Source organism: Rhinopithecus roxellana, chromosome 6, assembly GCF_007565055.1.
Source record: "Rhinopithecus roxellana isolate Shanxi Qingling chromosome 6, ASM756505v1, whole genome shotgun sequence".
Taxonomy (NCBI): Eukaryota; Metazoa; Chordata; class Mammalia; order Primates; family Cercopithecidae; genus Rhinopithecus; species Rhinopithecus roxellana.
Window position 1 is genome coordinate 10966052 of NC_044554.1, and position 22109 is coordinate 10988160.

The window sequence follows — 22109 nt, forward strand, 5'->3', positions numbered from 1 at the left end:
AGAATTCCTAAGATTCATACCATGGGAAGAAGCTCAAAGCTTGGGAAAGCTGTATAAACATTCCATATCTAAAGATACACACTGGGATCTTTATGACATTCAGGTTTAGCTTTGTGTTAGACACACTGCATTGTGACTCATCTAGGGAAGGCAAAATATAAATGGGAAAGATTAAGTATTCAGGATTAAGAGAACAATTACTTTTACTTGGAAGCAAGAAATCTAACTTTTTTTTTTTAAAGATCAATGTAAAGAAGCCAACCTATTTAGATATGACTGATAGGATGTCTTAAATGAGAATTTTTCCTTTTTAAAATCTCAGTTCTAGGCCGAGCAGTAGCTCACGTCTGTAATCCTGACACTTTGGGAGGCCAAGACTAGCAGATTGCTTGAGGTCAGGAGTTCGAGACCAGCCTGGCCAACATGGGGAAACCCTGTCTCTACAAAAATACAAAAATTAGCCAGGTGTGGTAGCTCACGCCAGTGGTCCCACCTACTCTGGAGGCTGAAGCAAGAGGATCAGTTCAGCCTGGGAGGCAAAGGTTGTAGTGAGGTGAGATCACACCACTGCACTCCAGCCTCAGAGACAGAACAAGACACTGTCTCAAAAAATAAAAAATAAAAAAACCCAGTTCTAGTCTTCAATCCTTCAGACTGCCATCATACATTCTATACAGAAATCATACATTCTATACAGCAAATAAATAGAAATGTCTATACTAAATTTTCTCCTTAAACTCAATTTTCTTTTAACCCACTTTGGGGAGATAAATAATATACAGACAATTTGATTTAAACATTTGCTAAACATTTCTCTGTAAGGAGAAAAAAAACAACTTTCTCAACTCTTAACACAGCTAAACATATTTTGATTGGAACATATGAGCAAAGGAAGTGGCTAACAAAAATTAATCATGGCTACCGTAACATTGCATCCAAACCCAAACAGACCATAACACTTCCTACTCAACTCAAACGAACTCTAGTTTCTAGAAAGTACCTGCATATTTTACAGAATATCAGCAAGCTTGATTTATCTTTCCCAATTTTAGCTGGCCAGAAGACACAGACCCTTTTCTTGGGGATGTGAACATTGCCCAATATAAAAGATCACTACTGAAAATACACCCACAGAAAACTATCTTAAATTTTTTTTTTTTTTTTTTTTTTTTTACACAGAGCTTGGTTGCCTATAATTTTCGAATATATTATTAGAGCAGGGACTGTACATGTTAATTATAGAGAAAAATCATAAAAGAAGAAATAGCTATCATTTAATATTTTGAGCTATATAAATAATTTCTGGGTGGCCCTTTTTAATTCCTCAAAAATTATATATACATGATGTACATACTTTTTTGTCATTGGAACCTACTCCCCCTACAGCTCCCTGCCTACAACCACACACACTCTTTTATATCCTAGAAATAGGTACCTTTTATATCCTAGAAATAGGTGCCAAATAGGTAACTGTTTGGCACTCTGTTGCATGGGTCCAGCATAGTTATTTTATCTAGTCTCCTATTGATGGTCATTTGGATTGTTTCCACTTTTTCTGCTGGAAGCAATATCGTAAACATCTTTCTGGCATAATTTGGCAAGTTTTCCCAACCAGAATCAAAGTTATGTCTGTTTTAAATGTTAGTACATATTTCAGGCTGCCCTCCAGAATGGGACAATTTTGCCTTCCCAATTATAATTTATGTTAGTGTCTTCATGAGCTTCATTACAGATGAGGTGACTAAGACTCGCAGACTTTGACTTACCATTATATGATCGCCACCTTGAGCCTCTAAAACCATCGTGGGGATGATGCTTTCCACATTATAGTAGAGAGCAGTCACTGAACACATTTATAAGGAATTAATACTTTATGTATTAATACTTCATGCATCTACATCATAGCAAACTGCTCACTTTTCTGTATTTCCCACCAAATAAAGTGAAGCATGTGATATGCTCTTTAAAGTACTCATGCGTATTGGCTGTGGCTCACTGCGACTAGAGAATTATCTGTGAGTGATTTCTCCCCAGAAAGCACAAGAGGCATAGTCCCAGGCATTTATTCCATCATTCCTAAATGTGCCTGACAAATATCTGAGCACCTGCCAGGTGCCAGCTCTGTGTTTAATGCTAAGAAAACTAAAATGCTGTCAAGTCACTTGCAATTTGGCACATAAGAAAATTACATTCATACACTAACCACTTACTTAATGAATACTCTTCACACACCTACAGTGTGCTCCAGGATGTGCTAGTGCTGGGGACACAGCAATGAGTGTGAGGTGGGGTGCCTGGCCTCATGGCACATCTGTTCTAGAATAATCTAGAAAGATCCTCTCCAATAAGCATGTGTCCAAATATTGTGCCTGGGCAGTGAGGCTGAAAGGGCTCCACATGTGAAGTGCCATCAGAGCTGGGCTGTGAACATCCATAAACACTGGCTTGGCAGAGAAGGAGAAAGCATTCCAGATAGAAGGAGCTGTAGGAGCCAAAAAATTGGGTTTGGTTTTTGCAAATGGTGAGTATATTTAGAGTGGGAGGGGAGGCTGATAAACTGAGAATGTGGAGACAAAAGAGAGATTATATAAGGGCCAGATTGCTGACTAAGAGCCTATATGCTGACTAAAGGCATGTGAACTTTGTACTTGTTTCACAGATAAGGAAGCTGAAGCACACAGATGTGATGTAACTCACTATGATCCCAATTTAAGAGCTTGCCTTGCCATTCAGTAAATTCATTAGTGACTGAATAAACGGTGAGTTTTAATTCTATAGACTTTTACATTTGTATTTCAAAGAAACAACCCAGACTTCATCAACATTTATAGTCTACTTTCTTCAAGGCATAACAAACATTTATACTTCAAAACAGATTTTTGTTAGAATTTTTGTGTGTGTTTAATTATTACCAAGTATAGACAAATACATTTTCCTCGTTTAAAAAAATACAGATAAGGCAAGAGTACCCTTTAACCCCCATCCCAAATACAGTCCATGTATCCCATAAAGTACCCCCTGTTATCATTTGCTATGCCTCCTTCTAGAACTTTATTCATATGTGGTTTTGTGTTTATATTTTGTTTATAGAAATAGAAAATTAGAAATTATTATAATTTGCTAGTCTCCTAGAACTTTATTCATGTGTTTGTATAAATATGTGTTTATATTTTGTTTATAGAAAATTAGAAATTATGTTATCATTTGCTATGCCTCCTTCTAGAACTTTATTCATATGTGTTTTAGAAAATATGTGTTTATGGCCGGGCGCGGTGGCTCAAGCCTGTAATCCCAGCACTTTGGGAGGCCGAGACGGGCGGATCACGAGGTCAGGAGATCGAGACCATCCTGGCTAACACGGTGAAACCCCGTCTCTACTAAAAAAAATACAAAAATCTAGCCGGGCGAGGTGGGGGGCGCCTGTAGTCCCAGCTACTCGGGAGGCTGAGGCAGGAGAATGGCGTGAACCCGGGAGGCGGAGCTTGCAGTGAGCTGAGATCCGGCCACTGCACTCCAGCCTGGGCGACAGAGCGAGACTCCGTCTCAAAAAAAAAAAAAAAAGAAATATGTGTTTATATTTGGCTGGGCTGGGCGCGGTGGCTCCACTACATCAGGAGATCGAGACCATCCTAGCTAACATGGTGAAACCCTGTCTCTACTAAAAATACAAAAAATTAGCTGGGTGTGGTGGCCGGCGCCTTTAGTCCCAGCTACTTGGGAGGATGAGGCAGGAGAATGGTGTGAACCTGGGAGGTGGAGCTTGCAGTGAGTCGAGATCGTGCCACTGCACTCCAGCCTAGGCGACAGAGTGAGACGCTGTCTCAAAAAAAAAAAAAGAAAAAAAAAAAAGAAACGTGTTTATATTTTGTTTATAGAAATAGAAAATTAGAAATTATATTAACATTTGCTATGCTTCCTTCTAGAACTTTATTCATATGTGTTTATATAAATGTGTTTATATTTTGTTTATAGAAATAGAAAATTAGAAATTATTTGCTATGCCTCCTTCTAGAACTTTATTCATATGTGTTTATATAAATATATGTTTATATGTTTATAGAAATAGAAAATTAGAAATTATGTTTTTTAACCCTTATTTTACCAATAGCATATACATTTAAGATGTAGACAATGATTAGTATGCAGCAGTGCTTGGCCCATAATAGGTCTCAAGAATTGCTTGCTAAAGAATGAGAGTAGGCCGAGTGCGGTGGCTCACGCCTGTAATCTGAGCACTTTGGGAGGCTGAGGCAGGCGGATCACCTGAGGTCAGGAGTTCAAGACTAGCCTGGCCAACATGGTGAAACCCCGTCTCTACTAAAAATACAAAAATTAGCCAGGCGTGGTGGCGGGTACCTGTAATCCCAGCTATTTGGGAGGCTGAGACAGGAGAATCGCCTGAACCTGGGAGGTGGAGATTGCAGTGAGCTAAGATCATGCCATTGCACATCAGCCTGGGGGACAAGAGCGAGACTTGTCTCAAAAAAAAAAAAAAAAAAAAAAAAGAATGAGAGTTATGTTGCTGATAAGGCTTTCAAAAGGTACTAATTAGGAAGATGGGTGGAGCTCGCAAAGTCAAAGGTCAACCAAATAATGGCGTCTATCACCAACAGGATTAAGAAGTCCTCTGCATAGATGGCTGGATTGTCAGCCCCACAGTTCATGATTTCCAAATAGGATCACTGAGAAATAATTTACTCCCAGATCCTTACTAGACTGGAGGCTAACACTGGCATTTCATTAGCCATGCTGCAGAGAACAAACACATCCTACAGCCTCTTTGCCTGGCAAACAGCCCAATATTTGAAATAGAACCTAATCCTGGAGTGAGACTGAGTGCTGACTTGTTTCTGATGTGATAAAAACGCAGCACTCAGCTCTGGGTGGGCTGGCCTTCACAAATCTGATTAGCAGCCTTAGTAGCAGCAAGCGTAGCAGCTATGATGAAATAAATGCTCTCTTTCCAGAAGAGCAGGCTTTTTCTTTTAGAGGAACTGCAACTGTAGAGCTAATTAATCTAGAAGGCCAAGGGCAGTGCGGTTGGAGAGAGGAGGCAAGACCACTTCTATTTGAGAGAGGAGATGGCTTTTACTAGCATTTTTATCACTTCTGAAACGTGCTCATAGCAAAGATCCATCTTCCCCATCTTCCCAGGCTAAAAATACTGCATTTAAAATTAGGATTCACTTTTTGTCCAAGCCATGAATAGTAGTAGAGTGTTTAACTTGCTAAATGAATTGTTTCCTAGATCACCCTAGGTAATAATTAACAACCCAGAACTATGAGATAGTCTACTCTATTGCTACAAACCTATCACTCTGATCCTCTCATACAGAGATATTGCCTGAACTGTACTAACTTCAAAATATAGGTGAAATAAGCAGCACTTTTTCATTTAGAAAGCATTTCCTGAGTACTGACTGTGTGCCAGGCACAGGATTAGGAACTCACAGGGAGGTGTGGTGGGGATTTCAGGGACTCACTGAAAGCAGAACTTGACCTTTCAAAGAGAGAATGACAGAGCCTAGATAAAAAGCAGAGTAAAGGAAGACTAAAAAATTGAAATATTTGGAAAACAGTCTTTTTGTTTTTTCCTCTAGGTTTTACTGAATTTCAGCATCCTTAAAAGCTGGAAAGTACCATCAGCTGTAATACAAATTTCAAAATAATCTTTAAAGTACAATTTCAGGTGGATTCCTGTAAGAGATGAACTGAGTTTTAATTAGGAAAAGTTTTTCTGATATGGTATAAATATCTCCCACTGAGTGTTAGCTGTCTACTCAATTTGGCATCAGTGTTTTTCAGTAAACATAGTGATTCACTCATGAATGGAGGTAAAAATGAATGTGCCAGAAAAACAAAGCTTGGGTTCATGACTAGTATTCAAGTCTTAAGGCATTTACTTGACTACATTTAAGTTACTCTCATTATGGATCTGATAAAACTTTCTTTAAAAGAGCTTTCCTATGGCTCTCTAGCACTAACTCAGACATTAATCTCTCTCCTACTCATTTTTAAGGTGTGAGGTTAGCAACCAGGTGCCAAAATTCATATACAAGAGTGAACTGAGAACAACTTGCCCCATTTAGGCATTCCCGTTAAATATAGATTCAAACTCTTTTTAAAAAAGATTTGGAATTTATGGGCATAGATGGGTAGAAATAAAGCGGTACCCTTTCTTCTATCGGATCCTGCCACCTTCTTGGGAGGTGAAATGCAGTGGGTATGCAGTCTTGCAGAAAGCCTGTAAAGAGCTTGAATGAGGCTTTCTTGCACCTATTTTAGTGACTGTCCTCAAACAAATATAGATTTGAGTGCTCTCGTTTGTGATCTCTTTTCAGATACTTAAGAATAGACAAATGACCATTTATTTTATTTTACTTTATTTTATTTTATTTTATTTTATTTTATTTTATTTTATTTTATTTTATTGAGATGGAGTCTCGCTCTGTAGCCCAAGCTGAAATGCAGTGGTGTGATCTTGGCTCACTGCAGTCTCCACCTCCGGGGCTCAAATGATTCTCCTCGTGCCTCAGCCTCCCGAGTAGCTGGGACTACAGGCGCATGCCACCACACCCGACTAATTTTTTGTATTTTAGTAGAGACAGGATTTCACTATGTTGCCCAGGGTGTTCTTGAACTCCTGAGCTCAGGCGATCCACCTGTCTCAGTCTCCCAAAGTGGTGGGATTACAGGTGTGAGTCATCGCGCCCAGCCAACAAATGATCATTTTTAAGACAGTGTTGATAAAGTCCTGCCTGCACCAGTCAATATGCTGCAGTTTTTTAAAAGCCTCCTAAATTTCAGGCTAAAAACAACAAAAGTTTAGGTTTCTCTCATGCTACATGTCTAGAAAAATGTATTGACTAAGGTAAAGTGTACTGGTTTCAGGTATAGCTGGATCAAGATACTCCAAAGTGTTCTTTAGGGATCCACCCTCTGGTTCCCTCAGTTCTTCTTTCCTTTATGTTGGCTCCAGTCTCAAGCAGCCTCTACCAGTTCCAGGCTGACATCCACATAACTCCAAGTCCAGGGGGGGAAATAGGTGTTTTTTGTTTTTTGTTTTGTTTTGTTTGTTTTTTCCCAGGAATTCCAACAAAAATCCCAGAGTCACCTTAACTAGAATATGTGAGTTTCATATCCATCTCTGAACCACTCACTAGAAAGAAGAAGACTGAAATGCACTGAATAGCCTGGAGCTCATGGGGCGATTAGCCCCATCCAAATCAAGTAAGCTGAAAATGGGAGAGGACTAGTCCCTCAAGGAAAATCCAGGTAATGTTACCAGATGAAGGGAGGATGAATGTTAATGCAAGCCCAAACTACTGTTTGTATTATATGGTCCGAGGCTTAAAATGCTGTAACTCCCTGCCTGGTTTCAGGCCCTGATGGTTTTCCTATTACAGAGGGTAGTAATAACGTCCCCTGTGTGTTCCCTTAACAATTGTAAAGAAGGTTACTCAATTTTATTTATCCAACAAGCAGATATTGAGTGTCTATAATATACTAGAAACTCTGCCAACTGATGGGAATCCAAAGTCTAATAAAAGACAGTCTCTGCCTTCAAAGAACTTCTGGGAACAAGGACAATAAAACAAAACTACAAATTACTGTTCTACTAAAAGACATATATATATATATGAAGTATAGCATGACATTTGACCTGAAACTTATTCATCATTGAATTTACTTTTCTAGATCAATTCTGAATCTCACAAAATGCACTTAAATCTAATTTTCAAAACAGAAAAATCTAGTATTTTTCATGAGAATAATATTATTTAAATAGCCACATTTCAGGACCCAAAGATCGAAGCCTAGAATGTAGCATCCTTGTTTTACTGTCAATCAGGATTTCAAAGGAGACATACACGTGGTGTTCTAAGACTGTGTGAAAGTGAAGGTGACCTTGAAAGCAGTTCTTGTTTTGTTTTCAAACGAAAATAATAAATGCTGCAAGGACATAACTGTCACACATTCTTTGAGACAGAACAGCCAGCAATTTGCAGTCCCATCTGCCATTTAAACTGCTGCAGGATTCTCTGGTAAAGACTGCTTTATGCTAAAGCAGGTAGTGCCAGGTTAGTACAAATGACAGACAAGAGACAGCTGTGTCGACAGCCAGAGCGAAGCCCTGGACAGGCTAACAGAAGAGATTCATTCCTCCTCAACTTGTAACATCTTCAGAAATCAGAGGAAATTGTATGAAATATAATAGACGAGAAGAATTTGTGAGTGAAACTTGGAAGTATTCCTGAAATTAAGTCAAGCGGTGGTATTTCTTTTTCTCTTTGGCTAGAAATTCATATTAAGGTAGAAAAAAGTGGACATTTAAGATTTAAGGAAGGTTTTAAAACATGGAGACTAGTCTTCATTTACTTTCATTCGAGAAACACCTATTGAGCACCTGTAATGTGCCTCATCTTATGCAAGGCAACATTAATGCAAAAACGAATGTTACACAATACTTGTCCTTGTCTTGCTGTCTATTGGGGGAGATAAGGGCATAAACAAATAGTTAGAGCATTATGTTACATATGCTGTAACAGGCTTTTACAAGGAAGAGAGAGAGGCTCATGGAGAAAGTCATGTTTAAGAGGAGTCTTCAAAGGTGTGCAGTAGTTCACTAAGTTGACAAGGTCAAGGAGGACCCATGTAGTGAAAGTCATGAAGGAATAAATTATGTCATGTACAGGGAAGGAGCAAAGGAGAGCCATTGAAGGCTTTTGAATAAGGGAATGACATGATCAAGGTTTTGACTCTGAAAAAAATCGTTCTGTGGGTATTAGGAAGGTTTAGACTGAAGAGAGGAAGAGTCTGGAAGTAGGAACACCTGTCAGGGGGCTCTGGCAGGCATTCAGACTGAACTCTAAGGGAGGGCAATGAGGTTGGAGCAAGGGGACGTGCTGGTTAGCTGCTAGGCAAGTAGAAATGACAGGACCTGGTGATGGGGAGGGGAGGGAATGAAGGAGTGAGAGATGTCCAAGATTCCCAGGCTAGGCTGGCTTCAGGGGTGTGTAATTTGTGCAACTGCACAGCCACCACCACCCCCACCACCACCCCACTCAGGAGAGTCCCACGCTACGTTTAATACTCTTTCACTGTCTTTACCTTAATAACAATAGAGGGGCTCCACATTTGTGCCCTGCTAATCATGCAGCCAGTCCTGTTCCCAAGTCTCCGTCTTGAGCTAAGGGGTGGATTATGGTGCCAATAATTGAAATGGGAAACAGAAGAAAGAAGACATTTTGTTCTAGGAGAGCTGGGTGGAGAGATTTCAGTTTTGCCACAGATGAATTTCACGTACCTATGGATCATTGAGGTAGAGATATTCAATGGCCTGTTAGAAATGGTATGTAAATTCCAAGGGAGGTACAAGCTAGAGAGATGGGAATTGGAGGTTGCGGAGAGTCCAAGTGATGCACCCCTGGATATGGATGAGTAGAGGGAGCAGAAAAGAGGACAGAACCTTTGGTAGCACCAGTGTTTAAGGGATCAGAGAAGGGCAAGATAAATGGGAGAGAAGGGGTCAAAGCCTTGTGGGAAAATTCTGGAATTATGTCCTGGAAGCTAAGGAGAAAGGAGTCTCAAGAAGGAGGGTGTGATCATCTGAAGCATAAGCCACAAAGAGATCAAATAAGATCACAGTGGGAAAATGTCCATTGCATTCAGCAATTAGAAAGTCAAGGGCACTTACCAAGAACAGTGGTGGGATGGAAGCCACACTGCCATGGAATGGAAGAGGAACTTGGGGAAAGCAGAGAATAAGAGCAAACTATAATTTCAAGAACCTGAGCTATGAAGCCAAAGGAAGGAGAGGGAGTGTAGAGTATTTATCCCTCATTCCAGCCACATTTGCCTAGAGCAGGAGCATGGAATCAAAGCTCAAGCTTTGATTGAACAGACCCTGAGATTTGCTCAATCCTTCCTTTGGCTTCATAACTCAGGTTCTTGAAAGTACAGTTTGCCCTTATTCTCTGCTTTCCCCAAGTTCCTCCTCCATTCCATGGCAGTGTGGCTTCCATCTCCACTGCTGGAGTGCAATGGTGCAATCTTGGCTCACTGCAATCTCCGCCTCCCAGTTTCAAGCGATTCTCCTGCCTCAGCTCCCGAGTAGCTGGGACTACAGGCCCCTGCCACCACGCCTGTCTAATTTTTGTATTTTTAGTAGAGACAGGTTTCACTATGTTGCACAGATTGGTCTTGAACTGCTGACCTCGTGATCCACCCGCCTCATGCCCCTTACAGACACCAGCCACCGTGCCTGCCGCCCTTGACTTGCTAACTGCTGAATGCAATGGACATTTTCCCACTGTGATCTTATTTTATCTCTGTGGCTTATGCTTCAGATCTCCCTCTTGAAACTCTTTTCTCCTTAGCTCAATCTTTGATTCCATGAGCAAATCTCCAGAGCTCAAGCTTTGATTCCATGCAATGCAGGGTTTGTGTTGTTTTTACCTAAAACAGGAGGAGACTGAGCAAGTATATGAGAGCACTGAACTCGTAGATGAGAGGAGGGCATACTTCTGGGAGAGAAGCACAAAAGATAAAGGTGGAAGGGGAGGTAGACAAATTCAGATGAAGTGGTCGGAAGCTGAGTGTTACACACACTCCTCCCCCTGCACGTATACAGGCAAAATTTTAAAAACTGAATTCTCTCAGTAGTGTTCAGTTTACTACTGCAAGTGAGGTGATCGGGAGAGCAAGCAGGCTTCTGAACAGTGCTGAAGGTAAATGACCTTTTGCAATGGGAGAGGACGCTGACCAGGGACAGGTAGCAAAGGAGGGCTCGGCTGCTGTGAGAGCAGAGGCTAGGCTCAAGAAAGAAAAGGAGCTGAAAGATGCTTGCAGTGTGTGCACATGAAAATACGAAACTCTGGCCCAGGGTATTAAAAGCTCAACAGGAAGAAAAGACATTTGCCTTTTAATATTTTTCTTTTAATTAAGCCCTGAAGACCCTCCATTGCAATTCTACAGCCTCCCAACAGCAAGGGCTTTCTCGGTGTTCTCAGGCTACCCAGTCGGTGCAGAGGATCCTAAGCCTCAGTAGAGGCAAAACCTCCCCAGGCTGTAGCAGGGCAAGCGCTGATTTGGTGAATAATTAATGCCTCACTCACCTAGACCCCAGGCTCCTGCCTGCCTCTGACTCGTGCAGGCTTACAAACTCGTAAAGCAGCTGACTCTATGGTCTAATGATTAAACTTCTCTGGGCCTTATTTCGTGGCAGTTAAGTTAAAAACTGACCAGCTAGCCGCTTAAACTCTTCTCCCTGAGATGACTAGAAAACATGCCAAGTCTCCTGACTGGACTAACAACTAACTATACTCCCTGAATTCCAGCCACATTTGCCCAGAGCAGGACTCCAAGTTTTGACTGTGTCCATTGCTAAGGGTAGCAGAATGGGTGGTGGTGTCCCGTCACCAACCTCTGTTCCCTCTCCAACCCCTAGAAGATGGTGAGCTTCTATGTACCCCTAATTTCACCAGGCAGGTTACACTGTGTTGTTAGAGACCCTTCTTTAGAGGCCCTCTCCCGACCTCACCATTTGCACACCGTGGAGGATCGTCGAGATGCGTTGTGGGGAAGTGCCTCCCATGAAAGACTTCACTTCCTGGCTGTGTCAACTCTTCCACGGCGAGATGGGAAAGGGAGCCAGTAACAATAATAGTGTCATTTGAGGAATTACCTGAGTTAAAACCATCATCTGGATACAGGCAGGAAGATTTTATTTTATTTTATTTTATTTATTTATTTTTGAGACGTAGTTTTGCTCTTGTCGCCCAGGCTGGAGTGCAATGGCGCGATCCGGCTCACTGCAACCTCCTTCTCTCAGGTTCAAGCGATTTTCCTGCTTCAGCCTCCCGAGTAGCTGGGATTACAGGCACCCGCCACCACGCCCAGCTAATTTTTGTAGTTTTAGCAGGACGGGGTTTCACCATGTTGGAAGCAGATTTTTTAAAAACAGAACTAGCCGTTCAATTCAATGCCGTGACCACCTGGGTAACAGGGACTACAGAGAGGTCCTGAATAAATGTGTGCGCAAAGAATTGCAGGGCGCACAGCGCTTCCCCTCCTTCCTAGGAAGACACTGTAGAAGTCGCGCCCATCCCAAGCTCTTGGATACTAGGGGCGGAAAGGAAGTGTCACTTTCTAAAGAACAAACATGACAGGTCGACCCTGTTTCTAAAGGGTTAATCCGCCTTCCCCGAGCGCACTGCACAACAGTTTTAGCCGTGAGCACGTTTGGTGATTCACTTCTTGCGAACGTAAATGCGCGAGTCCGCGGTAGGTCCCGCCGGCCCCCTGGCTGGGCGACTTGAACACCCACCTCGGAGACGCCCTCACGCATCCGCCCCCCTCGCTGGACGGCCCCGTCGCTCGCCGTTCTGGGGCGCGCACCCCGGGGCGGACCCGCGCTGGGACTGGGAAGCGCCCCAGCCCCGCAGCGATCGCAGACACTGCTTTCAAACAAAAGAGGCGCCCCGGGGGGTGGGACCGGGACCTCACCCAGTCCTCACAGAGTTGCGGCCGCCCGCCCCTTCAGCCCCGGCTCTCCGTGTGCGCATGAGCAGAGGCGCCTCCCTCTGTTCCTCCCAAGGCTAAACTTTCTAATTCCCTTCTTTGGGCTCGGGGGCTGCCAGGAGCGTGGCGAGCGCTCGCGTCGCCGGTTGAGGAGAACAAAGTGGGTGCGCGATTTTTCCCCCTTTCCAGCCCACCCCCCGCTTCCGTGGGAGCGACAGGAAATGGAAGGGCGCCTCTACTCTCTTTGCACATTTGCCTTTTTTCCCCTCCTTTTCACCTCTATAGAAAGGAAGACGGGAAGAAAGGGCAGGCGGCTCGGCGGGCGTCTTCTCCACTCCTCTACCGTGTCCCCGTGGCTGCAGGGAGCCAGCATGGGTCTTCTCCAGGTGTTAGCTTTCAGTTTCTTAGGTAATTCCGTGGAAACCGTGCGGGGAGGCGGATGGACTTGGGCATGGGGAAGGAAAACCCAAAAGCTGTTTGCTCACCTTCGAGGGAGACTGGGGGCTTGGGAGAGGGACTGGATGGAAATGACGCCCCTAGGATTAAACGCCACCGCCCTTGCTTAGGTGGTGGCTGGAGACGGCGCACGCTGAGTGCCGCGGGCCCCGCATCCCCCGGGCTCTGCGCCCAAGCCCCGGCCCCTGCGGGCTCCCGCGGCCCCCGCTCAGGGTTTTGCACCCTCGGCCGGTTCACCCTGGGTTTCCCCACCGCGGAGGGCAGGTTCCCTGGGGTTGGGGGTAGTGACTGAGGAGGGCTCTCCAAAAATCCATTGCCCAGGAAAGTGCCTGAGCTGAGCGGAGGCTTCATTCTGGGAACAGATGGGGGCCATGTGGCTTTAATTACCCATCTCTGTTTGTCTCCGCATGGCACCAGAAACAGCTGGACCTGGCGCTTCCCTGGAATGGCGAAGCTTTGAAACCACTCCAGAGCCCCAGGGCTCCCCCACCTCCGGAAAGCGACGTCCACCGCGAGACCCGGCGCCTCGCCCCCAGCGAAGCGCCGGTGACCCTCGCGCGTGCACGCACACGCATTCTCGCGCCCCGTGCTCACAGATTTCCACGCGCACACTCACACCGAGGATGCGTGGGCTGCCGCGTGCACGCGGGTTCACATGCGTGGGTGTGTGGCGCTTGGGGGGGTCAGCCTCCCTGCGCCGGGCTCCAGGCACGTCTAGGTGGAGGGTCTATACATCCACCCTTTGTTGTGGGAGCTGCTCCCCGGGGCTGATCAGGGTGGGCGCTAGCGTCGGTGGGTTTCCCAGGAGGGAGGCTCTCGCTGCTGGACAGACCTGATGACGTGTGTGGGTTTCTTTCCGTGTCCTCCTCCTTTCCGAGTCCCTGCCTTCCCAGCCTCTCCTGCGCTCATCTCTCCATTGTCCTTTCTGTGCATTTTGCTTTCTTCCGAATGGACTGCCCTCTCTCCGCACCCACTCCCCCGCCCCCGCTTTTTGGTTTTGTTCGGACTCTACTCCCTGCTTGTGTGCCCCCAACCCTGTCGCCTGTCCTTCCCGCAGCCCTGTGCGGAGCCCGAGTGCGCGCTCAAGAACCCGAGTTCAGCTACGGCTGCGCCGAAGGCAGTTGCTACCCCGCCACGGGCGACCTTCTCATCGGCCGAGCACAGAGGCTTTCGGTGACCTCGACGTGCGGGCTGCACAAGCCCGAGCCCTACTGTATCGTCAGCCACTTGCAGGTGAGAGCTGAGAGCGGGGTTCGAGGCTCTTCTAGCGCCTCCTCCCGTCCAGACCTAAGGGGCAGGCCCTGGGGACTCCGCATCCTTCCAGCAATCCAGATAGGAAGCGCAGCCAGCCGGGGAGTCCCGGGATTAGACTGGTAGCTCACCCTTTCGCCCCATCTCAGTTTGCACAGTTGCATCCGCCACACATTTCCTGCTGGCGCGGTCAGTATGGAAAGGCAGGACTACCGCGAGTCCTGGCTGCCCCAACCCAGCGCCTCCAAAGGCCTGATTGTGTGTGTGTGTGTGTTTTAATCTTTAGTTTTGGAAGTGTGCATTAAAGGTGATTTATCCTCTTTTTAAAATCCAGTGATCTTGGGTTCCGCCCCCGCCCCCAACCGCATTTTCACTGGAGTAAAGAGGATTCCAGCACTGACAGGCGTCTTGCAAGGTGATTCCAATCACTGAACGAATCCGTTTTCCTCTCCTCACTTGGTGCTGTTCCCAACTAGATATCAGGATCAGATGCTTGCTTTCACGCAATGCCCTGATTGCCATGGTACCCTGATAAAGAAAGACCACAGTGAAATTTCAGGGTGTTACCTGTTTCTAAAAGAGGGCCCAAATTTTAGATTTCAGGGGTCGTATTTATACAAACTCAAAAGTAATTTTAAAAGAAGACACAAAGTATAAAATATCCAGAATCAGAACACTTTTCCTTCATTTTTAAAAAGGAAGCTGGCCGGGTGCAAAATGACTCACGCCTGTAATCCCAGCACTTAGGGAGGCTGAGGTGGGAGGATCACTGGAGCCCAAGAGTTCAAGACCAGCCTAGACAACATAGACTCTGTCTCTACAAAAAATTTTTAAAAACTTAGCTGGGCGTGGTGGTCCACACCTGTGGTTCCAGCTATCTGGGAGGCTGAGGTGGGAGGATTACTTGAGCCCATTAGGTTGAGGCTGCAGTAAGCGATAATCAGGCCACTGCATTCCAGCTTGATCAACAAAGGGAGACCCTGTCTCAAAAAATTTTTTAAATAAAAAAAGGCTGATATTTCTGGCCTCTAACAAAAGCAGAAAGTATCAGTCTCACATTCAGGGCAAGTTCCAAGCTAATTGCCCAGAATGTGGTCAGCCCACCCACCTGTACAGTTGCCCTTCAGAAGGAGTACAGAGTATTGTGTGTGGTTTGCACAGCAGATCCCTTAAAATGAAGTCACTTTTACAAAGCAAAAAGCCCATTCTAGAGACCTGATAAATTAGACCAAAGGAATGTGGTAAAGTGGATTCCGTTCATTTGCTTCCAGGTTTATACAGAGATGTCTAGACTGCTTCCTCCTGATTAGAAGGGAGGCTGTAATTACACTTTTTTAAACTTTTTTTTTTGGAGTTCTGGTGATTGTTCTCCAGTACTAGTTTCCTTGACTACAAGTTATTGAAGGCAGTTGATGTTACTTTTCTAATATTAGCATTTACATTTTACCTACAATATTATGCTAACATTTTCTTGAGAGGCCAGGACATCCTGTAAATGAATCACCAGATTCTGAAATCAGCTTTGACCAAAATGAGAATCAGACTGTTTGTATTAAAAGCAACTGGAAAGACTATCCTCTCAGAGATGATTTCTATAGTTTGTTACTGGAGAAGTTTCTCTGAATGTGTGGAGAGCATCAGAAACCACAAGAAAGAGGCGCAGCAGTCTCTCCTGAGTGTGAAGCTGGCTCTTGGTGTTGCTTCTTGATTCTTCTCTTCCTTTGGGAGAGGAAGAGGAAGAGGATGCAGTCTTAGTAGTTTCCCTTAAAAAAAAAAAAAAAAAAAAAGCAACTGGAGCCAGGCTCTCTGGTATATATGATTAGCCATGCATTTGTGAAGTGCTTTTCACAGATAGCAGGGCCTAAAGAAAGGGACTGGACATGTGCTTTTCTCAAACATCTAGTGGGCATCAAGATTGAGAGAGGAAGCTTGTTTTATCCAGGCTCCCAATGCATCCCTGGCTTTTGGTCTCTGTTTTTTAGACAGTACACCTTGCCAGTCTCCAAATCCTTTTGAGAAGAAGGTAATAACTAACTAACTAAATACAATGTGAAATACAATGTAAAAGTACAGTCAGTTAATTGTGTCCTTATAAGAATATTACGCTTAATCAAATGCTGTTTGTAACATACATGTGGGTCTCTTGTATATTTCAGTCTTAGTCTCATTTTCAGACTTAAGAATAATCTGTATTTCAGAAAATGTAGGTACAGAGCAAAGCTCCATGTAGAAAGGGAGCTATTAAGCTCTGTTGTTTATGATTTGCCTTGACGGAATGCACAGAAAGTAGATAACTCTCCTAACCCAACTGCCCGGGTGGCTCTGGCTCCCATTTTAGGAAAAAGAGAGAAATTCAACGCTACCCTAAAACTTACAGTCTATCTTCATCCTAGTTCATGACCATGTTGGGGTTCTTTGAACTGGTCCCAAATTATAGTGGTCCCAACATGGTCTGGTCCTCCCAGCAGTCTGGCCCTCCCTTCCCCAGATACTCTGAGCAATTTGCAAGTTAGCCTGCATGCCCCAACCACTGATTCACTGCCCGGGCAGGGTGGAAATGAAGAAGTCTTGTTCTGTGGTTCCCAAAGCTTCTCTAAATACTTCTGCCTAATACTTGGTTTCTGCTTCATTTAGGTTTTAGAAAATTAGGCCAAGCGAATTGTATTTTTTTCTTTCATTTTTAGTTTGCTTTCTGTCAGCAAAAATTCTCTAATATCTCCTCTGCATTTTACTGTAGAGTAAGCTCCTCTGTTTATTGAGATTAAGGTTTAAGCCTAGAAATTTGATTTTGGTTAGATTAATAGCTTGAGGAAACAATGCCCTCTTTTACTTTAGACCTTGAATTTGCAAGGAAGGAGGAAATTATTTTCAAGAGTATTTTAGACTCAGCAAGTTAAAAGTGAAATATGTGATACAAATCACCTAAGCAATTTTCACACATTCATTTTTCTTGAAGCTAATAGGTTGATTTTTGTACTGTGGGCTTGATGGGGTTTTTTAAATTAAAAATGTTTTTAATGAGGTTGCTTTCTAGACTGATGAACTCAACTTTGTTTTCAGGAGGACAAAAAATGCTTCATATGCAATTCCCAAGATCCTTATCATGAGACCCTGAATCCTGACAGCCATCTCATTGAAAATGTGGTCACTACATTTGCGCCAAACCGCCTTAAGATTTGGTGGCAATCTGAAAATGGTATGTGGTTGGTGTGGGGACAAGTTCCATTGAGTGTGATTGATAACTTGGGTGGAGCTTACAGGTTCTTGGGTGTTTGTAATTATGATTTGCTTCTCTGTCCTGTAAGTATGGCCTCTGACAGATTGACTGCCTGGAGCACTAACTTCTCTTGGTAAAATCTTATCCTCCTTCCTGAAGCATGTATTTCCTATAAGAAGCAGTCTTTCATGCCAGACCAAAGGAGCATTTCATAGTCCTCATTCTGAGGGGCTTTTGGAGAGAGTGCTTGTGTGCCGGGGGCTGTCTGGGGAGGGTATGGGTACTATCTCAGGCCCTTATTCTTCCACAAAGCATAACATCTTTCACTTTGATCAATCCCAAAGGAAGGGGCAGAATCACAGCCCCCACTCCTCCCCTCACCGCCTTCCTTCATCTACAGAAAATTTCTTGATAGTAATAATAGCACTGTGAATAAGCAGCAAGATGTAATTTTTCAAAGACTCTGTCAACTTGGATATGACCCCAAGTCAAATGGTTCCTCCAGTGATTGCATGAATTACACCCTTTTTCCTGTCTTTGCTATTTGGGATTTGGTTTAATACATTCATCAAATATGATTTTACTGTTGCTGTGACATGAAGCCCAGATGAGTTTCACATTTATTTCGAACTTGGATGCTGAAATTTGGGGAATAAAGGTAGAGTTATTGTGTTTGTTAATCAACAAGGTACCACTAGATCTTCTTTTCAAAAAAATGTGAAAGTATCCTCAAAGAAGTGAACCTAACCCTGGTCGTTAAAAAGCCTGGAGACTACTAGATTTCTTTATTCTATGCCCTATACCTGGGGAGCCTTTGGATGCCGTTGCAGCCATCTATCATTCTGTAAAGACAAACACCCTTAATAGATTTCTTTGTCATTGACTGTTTGTTTGTTTATTTTTGAGGCAGAGTCTCACTCTGTCTGTCACCCAGGCTGGAATGCAATGCTGCAATCTCAGCTTACTACAACCTCCACCTCCCGGGTTCAAGTGATTCTCCCGCCTCAGCCTCCTAAATAGCTGGGATTACAGGCACATGTTACCACGCCCAGCCAATTTTTTTGTATTTTTAGCAGAGGCGGGGTTTCACCGTGTTAGCCAGGATGGTCTCGCTCTCCTGACCTTGTGATCCACCTGCCTTGGCCTCCCAAAGTGCTGGGATTACAGACGTGAACCACCACGCCCGGTTATCATTGACTGTTAAATTGCAGTATTTTCTAGACTATTGGTTTCTAGGGAGAGTTGGTTTGTTCATTGGTTGGCCTTGGCAATTCACTGGTTACAAACTTCACTGGGTCATCAGAAAGCATGTATCATTTAGAGCCATGTTCATTTTTATGGGGGCATATTTTGGTTGATACTTCAGTGTGAAAGAGAAGTTTCTGTAAATCTGCAATGCATCCCGAAGACTTCTGAAACAGCAGCAAGCTTATGACAAAGACTAGGAGCATATCCTGATCTCCTACATTCTTCCAGTGAAAGACCGTTTGAAGAAGATGTCTCAACATTAGGATCGAGACTGTCCCCATTTTAGTCAACAGACAGTGAAACAGTTTATCATGTGCTGTAGTTCTAGAGGAAGATTTGTCTTGGTTATGTCGAGTTAATCAACTTCTACAACTTTGAATCTGTGGGACAAAAGAGACCAGATGCCAGAAAGAAGAGATTTTCCAGTAGAGGGGCTTGAGTTCTCTGTCACTCTGTCACAAGAAATTAGATGAGATTAGACTGATGGAACTTAGTCTTTAGAAAGTCAAACTGATTGTTACTATACCCTATCATCTCTGTGTTGTCTGATCACAATTGAAGACTTTATGAACGTGATTTTATCTATTTTCTGTGTGTTTTGCAAAGTTGTGCTTATACATGGCAGGGTTAAATTATCAGTGTCCAGGCACAGAAACGAGCTTGAAATGTACAACTATTTTTACCCATCATGATGATCTATTCCTAGGTCTGACAGAAATCCAATATACTATAGAAGAATGACCTTGTTTCTTTTTTCTGGATTTTTCTTCCCATATAAAAGAAGCCTGTAGTGCTTTATCAGGTTATAAATCTAAATGGAATGTGCTTTTGGCGCACACATTGCAGCATATGTTTTTAGGTTACAGAAATGGCACTAGTCTTGCTTCGCACTTTACATTATTTTGTTATCTCTTAATTTTGAACAAATATTGTAGGTTTTTAAAAGCCTGGAAGAGGGGAGACATACAGTTGCCTAACATTTCACTCAAAAATAAATGCCCATTGTAGTTTTGTAATGTGGTTCTTTTTAATAAGTTAGATAAGATTAGTTAGTATGATTATAATGTTTTTCTTTTAACATTCCAGCTAACTCATATCCGTTCTAGTGACCACTTTCCACACCCCCACCCCCCGCAATTGACTTGGCGATTTTCCAGCAAGAGAGTTTATTTCAAAAGGCCCTCCTGATTTCCTGAAAATACACCAGCCTGTGACATGATTCATTCTGACACATTCCTGTCTTCCCGCATTTAAGACTTCTTTTGCTCTGGAAGATGGACCCCAAAAGCTCTCTCAAACACAAGAAGCATGGAAAGTCTCCCTTGCTGAACAGGCAGGCTTGAGAGCTCTAGGGACTAGGGAGGAGGTGCTTTCCATCTCTGGAATTCCAGTGGCCTTTTTAACGTGTTTAAGTGAGACTGATTGACCCTCGGGGCAAGGGTGCAAAGGCTCATTTGTTTGTTCAGGCTTTCCCCTGAAAGAGAAGATGTTAGTATTTGTTCTGAGCCAGTTTATTTGACCGACTCGTTTTTCTTCTGGCATTGTTTTTCATTGTGGAAATGCATCCAAAGATTTCCCCATCAGGGATGGGTTTTTCTAGGTTGTAGTATAACTAACATATGTGGTAGACTCTTATTTATTTTCTTTGCTGCTGCATAGAGAAAAAGGAATATTTGTGTTTCTACTGGAGGAGGATTGTGTCCTTGTGCATCAGACTGCCAGCTGACCCCCTGCTGTGCACAGGAAGTGCCCTCCCGTTTTTCCTTTGAGAGCAGCATGGCTTAGAGGGTTGGGAAGATGTTTCACTTCTGGCTAGGCAAAGGATGTCTTTCTTGACAGCAGCTAGAGGCATTCTGCCAGATGTCTTGTTCCAGTGAGCAGATTCAATCTGTTGAACTCCAGAATGATTTGTGGAAAACTGAAGAATCATTCGACTTGTGCTTTACCACCTAAGTAAGCCCACAGGATTATTATTTAGTTTCAGCTTCAGCTTAAGGTAGAATGCAAGGATACTTTCTATGGGGAACATAAAAATAGTTTTAAAAACATAGTCTCAACTATTCACAGATGTTTCTGTTTACAGTTTCATTTGTTGTTGTTGTTGTTGTTTTTTAATCTCCCGTAGGTGTGGAAAATGTAACTATCCAACTGGATTTGGAAGCAGAATTCCATTTTACTCATCTCATAATGACTTTCAAGGTAAGAAATCCATAACTTTCTCACAAATGACACATGAGAGTGCTGTGTAATGTCCCCTTTCACAATGGATGTCAGATGTGAGTTGACCTAAATGGGAACTTAAATATTATTGTTGCCATAAATTGGGGTAATTGAGCAGTTTTTAAAACATGAGCATGAATAACTACATTTAACAAATACTCTATTTTCATGACAATAAGTAGAAAGAGCCTCTATTCTAAGGTAATTCAACTGTAAACTTTTAATTAGGTATCTTTTTATTTCCCCATAGAGTAAGGCAGTGTTGACCCTCTTCCAAACGGCAGTGAAACATCTGGAAAGTAAATCCCTGGTCCTGTGTGTTTATGCTTTAATACTGACTTTGGTAACTGGAAAGGAAGTGTATTCTCTTTGGTTTTCAAAGTTTTGCAAAATTTGTGGGAACAGTTTTACAGTTCCTTAAGAAATGTGTAATGCCTTCTTAAATGTGGATTTTCTCATCATTTTTCTTTGAGAGATGTAAAATGACTCCAGAACTAGGGAATGTCTCTGTACAAAGTCCCTTTGTTTCTTCTTAAGCAGCTGCCTGGAAATGACAGACTTCACATGGCTTAAAGTACACATTGGCGCACAGAAAACCCATAATTTACTTATTGCTTCTCAGATTAAAAATCACTTTTGAATAGTTTGCATTTGGAGTTGGGAACCTTATCTACACCCTCTCAGGAAAGGAAAAGGTGCCAAGGATAGATTTACCATGTGGGCAGGTAGCCATGAAAATCTCACTGTCTCTGCCACCAAAGTGGGAGGCCAAGGAGCTAGGGTGGGTGTGGGAGTCAGAATGCAACTAGGAGGGACGTTGGGCTGTGCAGTTCCCAGGCCTGAGCCTTCATCCCCGTGCCCACTCCCCAGGAGCCTGCTGTTCCTGCTGGAGCAGGAAGGTGGGCACTGTGACTGTGACACCTGGTATTGAGAGTGGTGGGGAAGGTTTCACTAAATAAATCATCAACTACTCCTTGTCACCAACCGCTTGTCCCTTCATTGACCACATAATCGATCTGGTGATTAAACTGGTGCTCATCGGCGTTTAAGGATGTTACCTTTAAGTTATGTGACACCTAAGAATACTCTAAATCATCTTTATTAATGTTTATGATCCTACCTTTTCCTTTGCAGAGGGCATCTGTTCATATACATGGATAGTTCTGAGTTCATCTAGATCCAAAAGTCCTTTGGG

General features: G+C 43.4%; 1 protein-coding gene and 1 pseudogene across 4 annotated transcripts in view; both read left to right on the forward strand.

The window, feature by feature from the left end:
- Nucleotides 1-12436: 12436 nt before the first annotated feature.
- The window catches only part of LAMB1 (laminin subunit beta 1), an 85587-nt gene continuing 75914 nt past the window's right edge, over nt 12437-22109 (forward strand). Inside the window, exons 1-5 of one of the 4 annotated variants that reach the window (XM_030931854.1) lie at nt 12437-12682; nt 12808-12930; nt 14036-14211; nt 17290-17425; nt 20820-20893. In XM_030931854.1, coding sequence (XP_030787714.1) covers nt 12894-12930; nt 14036-14211; nt 17290-17425; nt 20820-20893 — 423 coding nt within the window. In that variant the 5' untranslated portion in view covers nt 12437-12682; nt 12808-12893. Of the gene's footprint in view, nt 12687-12807; nt 12931-14035; nt 14212-14563; nt 14645-17289; nt 17426-20819; nt 20894-22109 lie in introns of those variants that run through there. The other 3 variants (XM_010382437.2, XM_030931855.1, XM_030931856.1) reach the window with 3 other exon arrangements.
- LOC115898534 lies at nt 15797-15988 on the forward strand (annotated as a pseudogene).